The sequence below is a fragment of the Sarcophilus harrisii genome, chromosome 4 (genome assembly GCF_902635505.1).
Source record: "Sarcophilus harrisii chromosome 4, mSarHar1.11, whole genome shotgun sequence".
Classification (NCBI taxonomy): Eukaryota; Metazoa; Chordata; class Mammalia; order Dasyuromorphia; family Dasyuridae; genus Sarcophilus; species Sarcophilus harrisii.
In genome coordinates, this window is record NC_045429.1 from 275864064 (window position 1) to 275876136 (window position 12073).

Consider the following 12073-nt stretch of genomic DNA (forward strand, 5'->3'; position numbering starts at 1 on the left):
ACTTATACCTTGGGCCCCTGGGATTGGAGTCAAGAGTAGACTTTGGTTGGTCCCTTCCCATTTGGGGTTAAACCTGCTGGATCCCTGCAGGGCTCAGCATTCCATTACTAGTGGCAGCCAGGTGGTGTTCTTATTAGAATGTTCTGATAAGGCCTTTTGTTGTTCAGTCATTTTTTTTTTTCAATCATGTCCTACTCTCTCTGACCCCATTTGGGACTTTGTTGGCAGTGGAATGGTTTACCATTCCTTCTCCAACTCTTTGCAGATGAAGAAATTGAGGTAAACAGGATTAAGTGACTTGCCCAGGATCACACAGCCAGCAAGTATCTGAGGCCAGATTCAAAATCAGGGAAATGAGTCTTCCTGTTCCACCATGCTCTTAGCTGTCCCCCAAAACGGTCTCAGTATGACCTGCACAAGTCCCTTAACTTGTCTGCCTCAATTTCCCACCTGTAAAACTGAGATATTAATAGCTCTTGCCTTCTAAGTTGTCAAATGAGATAATAATTTTAAGGCATTTAGCAAAGTGTCCAGCATATAGTAAATGTTATATAAATGTGAACATTATCAAAGAAAAGTGAGAGTTGGACTAAATGATCTCTAAGGTACTTTCAAACTCTAAATCCTATGATCCTCCTAAGCCTTTCTTTCCTTCTGCTCAGAAGTAAGGATCTCCTAAGTAGCCTCTCTCCTATATCCCCCTGATCTTATCTACTTCTGAACCTCCCTGAAAGGCAAATACCATGCTCTCCCTCCCAGACCCTTGCCCCAGTGATTAATGCATGACAGCTTCCCTGTAAAACAGAACGCCTTCAGGCTGACAAAGTTCTCTCCATGGTTTTTGTGAGGTAACTGATACAAAGCTATAGATAAGGAAAGTGAAACCTAGGAATGTTAAATGGTCTATTCACGGTTTTTGTAAGTTGTCAGAGCTAGGATCTGATCTTAGATCTAGAATAGGAATGGGAAGGAACCTTAGGAACTATCCCAATTCCCTTATTTTTCAGATGAGGAAACAAATCTGGGAAGGTCAGATTACTTTGTCCAATTCAGTGACGTAGTCAGCTTCAAAGATGCAATTAGAAGGCCCTTATCATCAGATAGCTGGACTATTGCACTAGCCTGCATGAACCGATGCTGAATAAAACAAGCAGAACCAGGAAGACGTTGTACACAGCAACAGCAAGATTGTGCGATGATCATCTCTGATAAATGTAGATCTTCTCAGCGATTTCAGTGATCCAAGGGAGCTTCCTTGAGGGTCCATTGGGACTGCCCGATAAACTTTAGATGGAAAACACCACTCACATTCAGTGAGAACCCTGGAGACTAAATGTAAATTAACACATGCTATGCTCGCTTTTCTTTCCTTTTTCTTCTGTTTTTTCCTTCTCTCATAGTTTTTCCCTTTTGTTCCAACTTATCTCTATCCATGTGATTCACAAGGAAATATACAAATATATATGTATGTATGCATATATATATGTAAAAAATGTACATGTACAACCAAAAAATATTTTTTACATGTAACTGGGGTATTTTTTTTTAATTCTAGTGCCTTTTCTCTATTGATTATCCCAATTCATCCTGCTTGCTTTCAGGTCATTTTCCTCATTAGACTATGAACTACTTGAGGAGGGACTGTCTTTTGCCTCTTTTTGTCTTAGTGACTGGCACACAGTAGGTACTTCAAAAAATGTTGGGTTTTTTTGTTCAGTTGTTTCGATTGTATCCAGTTCTTCTGTAGCAAAGTTTCTTAAACTAAAGATCGTGACTCTATATAGGATTGAGAAACTGAATGTTAGGACTGCAAAATTATCATTTATTATCAATAAATGTTTGATTTGCATACCAATTTTATATATGTAGGGTTACATAAAAATGTCTTGGATGAAAAAGGGTTGTGACTGGAAAAGATTGGAAAAGCTCTGTTCTTTTAAAAAAAAATTTATATCTTTTTTTATATTTTTATTTTCAAAATACATGCATAGATAAGTCTTCAACATTCATCCTTACAAAACTTTGTGTTCCAATTTTTTTTCTCCCTTCCTTTCCCCAGCCCCTTCCCCTAGATGGCAAGCAATTATATATATATATATATATATATATATATATATATATATATATATATATATATATATCACATATATATAAAAATATATATTATATATATACACACACATATATACACAGTAGGTACTTCAAAAAATGTTGGGTTTAATATTTGGGTTTAATACATATATATATGTATTAAACATGTGCAATTCTTCTATACATATTTACACAATTATCATGCTGCACAAGAAAAATCAGATCAAAAATGAAATAAAATGCAAGCCAGCAACAACAACAAAAAAGCGAAAATACTATGTTGTGAACCACACTTGGTCCCCTCTGGGGTGCAGATGTCTCTCTTCATCACAAGACCATTGGAACTGGCCTGAATCACCTCTCTGTTGAAAAGAGCCACGTGCATCAGAATTGATCATCATATGATCTTGTTGTTGCGTACAATGTTCTCTTGGTTCCACTCCAGAAGCTCTGTTCTACAGCCTCATTTGGCGGTTCCTTGACAAATATACTGGAGTGTTTTATCATCTCCTTTTACAAATGAAGAAACTGAGGCAAACAGGGTTAAGTTGATTTGCCAAAGGTCTCAAACTAGTAAATGTCTGAAACCTGATTGAATTCAGGTCTTCCTGATTCCAGGTCCAGCACTGTCACTTAGCTACCTAAGCCTATGAATGGCCCTTTATAAATGTTTAGCTTGCCTCTATATGATAGTTTGCACATTGTCTCCCCTCGTTACACTATGAGTTTCTTGAGAGGAAGGACTCTCTATTGCCCTTCTCTGACACCTCGTAGCTGCTTGACTGACAGAAGCCAGAACCTGGTTCCTTCGTCCTCCTGACTTGACACATACCTTTCTACTATATGAGAAATCCCGCTTGTGTTGGAGAGATCTCACTGGCTTAGCACCTAGAAGTAAATGGGTGTGGAGATGGCCCCTGGTCCCTGAGTGATGATAGTAACCATAATAGTAAATAACAGTACCTCCTAGCTCGGTAATTCCCAGCCCTGAGCTAAGCCTGCTGGCTTTGGAGGGAAAGAATGAGGCTCTTTAGCAAAAGAATGCTTCTGGATATCCAGATCGGGAATCTTGCCTCCTGGAAGGCTCCCGATGAGCCTGGTTTCCCCTGAACTCCCTCTTCTCTTTTCCAAATCCTCACCATTTGGTTTTTTCTCTTCACCTCTCCCCCAGGTAGTATCGGATGCTACTGGACAAGGTGTGGCTATAACTGGGAACCAAACCTTCAATAACTGGAACTGGCCAAATGCTGTCATTTTTGCTGCCACAGTCATCACCACCATCGGTAGGTCATTCTGACTGTCTGTGCTGACGTGGGCCTCCCATATCTTCCTGTTTATTGGGGATTCTCCAGACATATCATTTCTCTCTGTCCTGTCTCCTGAGCTCAGTCCTTAGCTTCCAGGAAGGAGGAGGCAAGGTCCAGCAGCTCTTAACCACCAGACAAGATTAGTCACAGCTTGTCCTTTTGATGCCCTCCTGTGGACTTTAAGAAAAGAGCTTTTCCCTGAGTGTCTGACACAATTCACAAAGAATTACTGAACCTCAGCTTGGGCAGAACTATAGAACTATATTTGGGAGGCAGAGCCAAAGTTACTGTCCCCACCCTCCAAGAGCTCCCCCACCAGAGCCTGGTGATTAATCAGCCATGGGTAATTAATCAAAATAATTAGCAGCAGGTGTTGAGATTAAATCTTAGCCAGAGAAAATTCTGAATGACAGAGGTGGATATAAGCTGTGTAAATCCAGGAAGGCTTGGGTATGCCTAGAACTACTTGGGGGGGGGGTAAGGGAGGGAAGGGGCACATGTATCAATTCATCTGTTCTATCACATCCCCATTCCTCTCATTCCACTTCTTCCCCTACTAAATTATTTTATAGGAAGGGATTTTTTTTCCTGCCTGACCCCTTCTTGTTTCTTTTTCCAAAGGTTATGGAAATGTGGCTCCTAAAACCCCTGCCGGACGCCTCTTCTGTATATTCTATGGTCTCTTTGGGGTTCCCCTCTGCTTGACCTGGATCAATGCCTTGGGGAAGTTCTTCGGGGGACGGGCTAAGAGATTGGGGCAGTTCCTTACCAAGAGGGGCGTGAGCCTGGTATGTATAAGGACTCTCCCTGCCAGTCTGATGAGCTTGGGTTTTACTGGAGCATCACTAGGGGATGAGGCAAGCAGGCACCCCATTTGCTATTCTCTCTTTGGGCTGTGGAGAGCAGCCACACCAGCCTCCCCATTTCTAAGGCAATGGTAAGAGACAGCTATAGAATCATATAAGGTTAGAACTGAAAGTTAATGGGGTAAAATTTTTTCATTTAACAGACAAGGGAACAGATACCCAAGGTGATGAAATTCCTTTCCCTGGGAGTCCTGCAACTTGAAATCAAATCTTCTGATTCTAGAATTAGATCCATATTTTGAATAGTTGGTATGAAGGGGTGGAAGGGATGGTAAAGAAGAAGGTCTCTCCACAATATTATGTATCAAAACTGAGAAGAAAAATGAAAGTGTAAGACTAGATATCCAAAGAACAGAGAAGTAGAAACCTCCCTTCTCTACTTTCTTGGGCTTCCCCAGCTGAGATTTAATTCATTCCCAATGACCCTCTAAAGGCTTCATAGATAGGCTTTCAGAGCATCCTGATTCTTGAATATACTGACTTCTCCTTCTCTTTCCCTCCCCTAAATAGAGGAAAGCTCAGATAACCTGTACGGCTATCTTCATCATCTGGGGGGTACTCGTACACCTGGTGATCCCACCTTTTGTGTTCATGGTGACAGAAGACTGGGACTATATTGAAGGCCTCTACTATTCCTTTATTACCATCTCCACCATTGGCTTTGGCGACTATGTGGCTGGTGAGTAGACTCTCTCTTCCTCTTTCTTCTCCTACAATTCTTCTTTTAACCCTTTTTCTTTCTTGCTTTGTTCATTTCACCACTCCCCCATTTCCCTACTCAAAAATTTCTTTTAACTTTTTATTTTTTCTTGCCCTCTTCTCATCTTCATCTCTTTCCTTTTTCTCACCCTCCCTTCTATGACTCCTTTTTTCTCTTCCACCCCATTTTTCTCTCCTTCCCTTTCCTGAGGTCTGGTTGGACAGATTCCCCACTTTTCTCCCTCTTCCTTTAACATCGCCTTCTTCTACTTTTCTCCCTTCCCTTCCCCTTATCTCAAGCACAATTCCAGGCTTGACCCACTGTGTCATTTAGCTGCTCAAAAACTAAAGGTACCAGGGACCTTTCTCAATATGGATACTTGTGCTGCAAAAAGGAAGCTTGGGTGAATGTCCTGGCATGTACCTCTTTTTCTTAGACTAATCCAGACATGTGATAAGGCTCCAGGAAGTTTCTACAGTGCCTACCACCCCCCCCCCATAATGTACTTGACCCTTGTCCTGTACAAAACATGTTTTTAATCTTATCTGTTTACCATTTGTTTTTCTGAATTGTCTCCATTTCTCGGTAACTGTATAGACCTCTGAGCTTCTTCCAATGTCAGCACCTTTCCTCAGAGCCATTACGAAGAGTATGAGGAGGAAGACAAAGAGAGGAGAAAAGAGGAAAAGAAAAAGGGAATATCCACACCAACCTTCCTTACAAAAGATAGTCCCAGGTGGCCAGGGTGACAGGAATAGGGCAGCTGAGTCACAGCTTCTACAAAAACTCCAGTTGGAAGGTACCTAAGAAGGCAATTAATTAGCCCAACCCATACCTAAATAGGAATTCCCCTCTGCAATAGACAATGCTTATAATCCTCCAGGTCTAAGGATTAGGAATGAGTATTAAAGAATGGATGGAAAAGAAAGCACAGCGTCACTGAATTTCATTGCTAGAATGAATGTCAAATTTTAAGTTTAAACTAACTTGAATTTACGTTGCTTGACTATATATGTGTCTCCAGAACTTAGCGAAATATCTGGCACATAGTGAATAGTTAAATGCTTGTTGACTAGTTGTCACAGGCATTTTATTTTTGTTTTCGGGGAGAAAGAATTAATGCTTGAAAAATACTTTTTAATTAAAAAAACTTGTCTGAATTTTCATCTTCAGGGAGCTTTATTCTTTGATGGAGAATCACATTTTCTATATGGGGAGATGCTTAAAAAGCATCCAACCTCAGTCTGTGTACGATGGGCACTCCTTAGAGATAATCTAATAGGAAAGTAGGACCTATACACATTAAAAACCAAAATAACAGGTATTAGCAGGTTCAGATACAGCTAGGAGGAAATTAAGACAGCAAGAGGGGACTAAAAGTAAACATTCATCAAACTCAGGTAGAGGCTAATTAGCAGAGGTTTTTTGGAGTCTCCAGTCATATCTTGAAGGAGATGAGGAGTTTTATAGAAGTTGGAAGCAAAAGGGGGAAAAGCAAGAACTTTAGCAGATTCTGGGAGGAGAAGATTGAAAAAGTTCATGAATGAATGTGGATGTGGTAAGCTAGAAAGCCTCCAGAGGAGGGTAACTAGTATGATGAAAGACCTATCATGTTAAGAATTGATCAAAGGAAATGAAGTTAGTCTGGGAAAGAAGAGATTCAAAGAGAACTTGAAGGACTCTCCTATAGTGGAAGGGATTAGATTTATTCTTTCCCCCAGAAATCATTCTTATGCTTGATGTCAGGAAAAATTTCCTATCAGTTAGGTTTTAATAATTCAGTAATGAAATGTGCTGCTATGAGACGTGACAGGTTTGGAGGAACGCTTGTTAGTTGTGTTAGAAAACAGATTATTGTCAAGGTATGGGTTGAACTAGATTCATAGTTCTCAAATTTTTTGGTCTCAAGACTATTTTATAATCCTTTAAAAATAATATTGAAAATCCCAAAAAGCTTTTGTTTATGTCTATTTTATCTATCAATATTTATTAGAAGTGCACATTGAGCAACTAAAAAATATTTGATTAATTTAAATCATAATTTAAATTATAATTTAATTTAAATAATTTAAACAATAAATAATTTAATTTATAATTTAAATTATAATAACCCCATTAAATTTTAACATAAATATTGTGTGTGTGTGTGTGTGTGTGTGTGTGTGTATTTGCTGAGATAATTGGAGTTAAGCAACTTGTCCAGGATAATACAGCCAGGAAGTTTTAAGTGTCTGAGGTCAGATTTGAACTCAGGTCCTCCCTATACTAACCAGCTGCCTCTAAATAATAATTTTTTAATAAAAAAATAACTCTTCTCCAATATAAATATAGCAAGAAAGATTGTAATTTTTTTACATATTTGTGAAAATCTCTTTCATATCTGGCTTAATCAAAGAAGTTGGGTTCTCCTATCTCCTGCTTTCAGTCTTTAGGGAAGTTGTTTTGGTTGAAGTATGAAGAAAATCCAGATTCTCACAGACAGGTAGTTGGAAAAGGAAGTATGGAAGGAAGGAAAGAAGGAAAGGGAAATATTTAACTATCTAATGATTCTGACTTCATGTATCCCCTGTTTTGGGAACCCCCAAGATCTGTTCTGGACTGTTGCTGGTGAGGTTTCCAGTCTTAAGATCTATGAATATACAAGGCCTTTGCTCAGGTGCTCAGAACAGAGATTACTTAGTAAAAATAAAAAATATTTTCACATTGTTGACTCAGGTTACATGGAGAACAAAGGCTAAGTTATCTTGGAGATTTAGCATTATTCATAGATTTTTTCCAGCCTTTTTTGTATTCATCCCAAATCATTGACTAGGATATCCAGTCATGGCTCTGAGGATGAAAAAATCATATAAGGCAAAAGTGGAAGGGCACAGGGAACCCTTGATGATCTCCAAAGTCTCTTCCAGCTCTAAATTATAATCGATAAGGCTTATTTTTGTCTCTTTATCTCTTCTCCCAGGCGTGAATCCAGATGCCAACTACCATCCCCTCTATCGATACTTTGTAGAGCTGTGGATCTACCTAGGGCTAGCCTGGCTGTCCCTGTTTGTGAACTGGAAGGTGAGCATGTTTGTCGAAGTCCACAAAGCCATCAAGAAACGTCGGCGGAGGCGGAAAGAGTCCTTTGAAAGCTCCCCCCACTCCAAGAAAGGGCTGCAGATGGCATCCAGCGGAGGCGTCAAGGACGTCAATATCTTCAGCTTCTTGTCCAAGAAGGAGGAGACCTACAATGACCTTATCAAGCAGATTGGGAAGAAGGGTCTGAAGTCAAGTGGGGGAAATGGAGAGAGAGCCATGGGACCCGAGAGGGGAAGGCCTGCCCTCCCAGCTGCTCCTGTGGGTCCCCTGGCAATCTATACCAAAACCCGTGTACCCAGCTATGAGGAGGTATCTCAGACACTGAGGCTGAAGGGCCACATATCGAGGCCCCAGGTTGCGGAGATTGGGGAGGGACCTCCCAGTGACAACACCAACAGCCCCTCCACGATGTTTGTCAACCAGCTGGACCGGATCAGTGAGGAGGAGGGGGAAGCCTGGGATGCCCGGGACTGCCACCCACTGATCTTTGAGAACGCCAACATCACCTTTGTGAATGAGGAAGGAGGACTCTCCGATGAGGATACCTCTAAATCCTCCCTGGATGACAACTTGGCTGGGGAGGAAGAGGAGGAGCAGGAAGAGGGGGAGGGACCTGAGGCAGAGAGACCACTAAATCTGGGAGAATTCCCGTCTTCAGATGATTCCACTTTTACCAGCACAGAATCTGAACTCTCTGTGCCTTATGAACAGTTGATGAACGAATATAATAAAATCAACAGTCCCAGAGGCACGTGAAGGCCCCCTTCTCCACCCCTTGCCCTATCCCACAAATCATGCGGCCTTTTCTTTCCCTCACCTCCCCTTCAGGGTATCACCTGTGATGGCTGAAATTCCTGGACCCTTGGCCTGGGAAAGAAAAGGGAACCCTTGTGTTCCCATCTCCCCTGGCCAGATGCCATTAACCACCCATACTCCCCAGCTGCCTGCACTTCAGGATGGACTGTGTTTCCACATGATCCCTTGGTGATGTGGCTGAACAGATATGATCATGAAATTGGGAGAGATTTGGTTGCTGAAAGGTGGCTTTTGTTTTTTGTTTTGTTTTTTTTTTTTTAATGACATTTTGACAGAGTAAAGATGATACTGGGGCCGTGGGTGGTCAAACCTATAAAAAAGCACAAATTTTGGGTGTTGACAGGATTTCCCGTCCGGGGAGCATCTGTATAGAGAAAGCTTGATTCAGCACATATTAACTAAAATTTTAGTATGTTATCTAGCAATAGGACTCAAGTCTGAAAGGCAGTGCACTGTTCTTGTCCTCAAGACAATTTATGGTCAATTTGGGGGTTCTAGTGAACACATATGAGACAGTTAATGGGACAAGATAGTGTGTAAGCAAGTGTGGGAGTGAGGTTTACAAGAATGCCAGAGAAACAGACCCTATATCTGTTCCAAGCTGCTTCTTCCCAACCTCTTCTTTTTTCACACACCCTAATACTCTAATGCAGGGGTTCTTAAGGTTTTTTTTTTCATCATGGATCCCTTGCACAGTCGATATCCCTTTTTTCAGAATTATCTTTTTAAATGCATAAAATAAAATATGTAAGATTGCAATGGAAGCCAATTGCAATATTGACATCTATATGAAATATACATGGACCTCAAATTCTAATATTCTAATTCTAATTATGACCCATAAATTCTGTTCTAGTGAAGAAAAGGGCTGTAAGGGTTTTGAGTAGATGAAAGTCAACTTCCATACAGAATACAAACTGAAACACTCCCAATGGTAACCAGACCCATCCCATGGGCCCCACAGCCCCTGTTGCCCTTTCTTGATGAATATGAGTGTCCCTTTATGGAGTCACTGACGGTGGGAGTGCGCCAATGAGGGTCACCACAATTTGCCCTGTTCTAGATTATTTACCATTTCTGGAAGAAGCAGATGGAGCAAGATAAGATAGAAGGCAGTGTGGAGCAGCAGGATGTAGGAGCCGGTGTTTGCCATTTACCTAGCTGGTATTTCTCTTCCAAACTCATTTTTTCATCATCTGTATAATGGGATTAAATCCTAAGAGCCCTTCCAGCCTGTGGATCCCAAGTGTGTTCCTTGTGGCTCTGCCTTTGCTCACTTATTTTCGCTCCCCTCCTGTACTCTTCTCCTCCAATCCCAGGAGGCAAGGATCAGGAGAGAGACAGGTCAGTGTCTCCCCTTGAATCTTGCTCCTTCTGTCTTGGACTCTTCTCATGGACTGAGTGGCAAAGGTTAAGGCTATGTTCCATCCCCAGGGACTTGAGTGTGAGCCTCATTGGTTGGAGAAGACTGGGAGCTATTTCAGTATCCCTTCCTGTTTGGGAGATCTGCTCTGGACTAGCTTGAGGTTTCAGGTGGAAGAGAACCACCTGGAATAAAAATTCCAAAGCTTTTCCTTCCCTCCCATTGGCTACCCTAGAGAAACAAGTCAGTTGTGGGCCAGAAGCTAGATGGGCTGGGTAGGCTAAAACACTTGAATATGGGGATTCCACCTCACCTATTTCCTTGGATTAATATAGTCTCTCACAATACACTCCAAGTGCCCTCTGCAATTTTTTTTTTAACCACCCTTAACAGACTGTTATCACTAATTTCCCCACCTTCTCTGTAATCCCCCTTTTCTCCCAAATCCCTAATTTATCCGAGCTGCCTTCCTTCAGGCATTTATTTCCCTAGAGCAAAGACTGACACCGCACCCTATGGCCTGCCTTCGGTGAAGGAGAAGTGCTCCCAATCTACAATTGGCTTCTTGGGAAGCAGTGAAGTGCATATTAATAGGCCTAGGAGGGGTGTGCCTCCTACTACTTACCCCAGGAATCCCCAGCTGCTGTTTTGTGTTTTAAGGGAGAATGGGGAAACCAGAGCAGAAGATAAAATTGTAAAAGAAACTATTCCCCCTTTTTTTTCTGACAGGGGCTGGGTAGAGGGAGGAGAATGTGGGGCTAGACACTATCTGTGCAATGTCTCCCTGGGGCAGACCTGTTCTGCTTTCTATAGATATTTTTTGTTTTTATTTTTTATTATTTTGAAAAATTTTTTTAAATATGTATATATCAAGAGTCTGTGATTGGCTACTGATGGTGTCTTAAATACAAAAGTAAAGGGAAGGTTTGAAGAGGCAGTGAGTCTTACACTATCTCGGATGGAAAAGGGTGTAGAGATAACTCCCACCCTCCTCCTTTCCCCGTGGCTCAGGGCCTCAGCCAGTATCACATGTTAGGCGATCAAATAGCACTTTTATAGAGCCATCTTGGCCACTTCGGTTTTAGGTTTTATCTTCCTCCCCTGGTTATCTTCCAGGGCTAACTTTTAATTCTTAAATGCATTTGAAACTGTGGTTGATCCGATTTCCCACAGGTCACCACCAGCAGATACTATAAGCCAGAGGAGCTTTGATTGAACACTCTGAGTGTTCCCTGGGGCTCATCTGTGGTGAGAGGCAGAGTCTTGTAGTAGAAAAGAAGAAACTGAAAATTTGCATTCAAATCCCTGCCCTCAACACTCAATGCTTCTGTGTGATCCCGGGCAAGATTCTGAAACTCAAGTTGATCTATAAAATGAGGTTATAATAGTAGCACTACCCATCTCACAGGGTTGTTGTGAGGAATGTGATTTTTGTAAATCTGAAAACACTATAGAAATGTGAACCATCTTGGGGATGCATGGACCAGAAGCTCCCCCGTTCCGTGGAGCCTCAAATGCCAACCCTACACCCACCCTCACCTCCAAGTGTTCGGATGACAAGGATCATCCTCATCTTTTTGTTTGATTGATATTCATGACATTAACTTCGTTCTATGATCCCACCTTGCCTATCACTGACTGTCCTGGAATCGTACACACTGTATGTAAATATTGGCAGAGTCAATATCAAGTGTAATTTATTTTAACATTTTTGCAATAAAAAAATGAGATGAACAATTAAGCGTGGTGTTTGCCAAATAGAGACTTAGGTGGGAAAGTTGGGTGATGATGGTTCCTCTAGCTTAGGAACAAGGTGACCTCTGGAGGGAGCTGAGAATTTTAGGAAATTTAG

General features: G+C 41.4%; 1 protein-coding gene across 1 annotated transcript in view; it reads left to right on the forward strand.

The window, feature by feature from the left end:
* KCNK5 (potassium two pore domain channel subfamily K member 5) overlaps positions 1–10661 on the forward strand; it is a 63623-nt gene extending 52962 nt beyond the window's left edge. Inside the window, exons 2-5 of the mRNA XM_003769030.4 lie at positions 3263–3374; positions 4020–4186; positions 4775–4943; positions 7924–10661. Coding sequence (XP_003769078.1) covers positions 3263–3374; positions 4020–4186; positions 4775–4943; positions 7924–8798 — 1323 coding nt within the window. The 3' untranslated portion in view covers positions 8799–10661. The remainder of the gene's footprint in view (positions 1–3262; positions 3375–4019; positions 4187–4774; positions 4944–7923) is intronic.
* The last annotated feature ends 1412 nt before the right edge of the window (positions 10662–12073 follow it).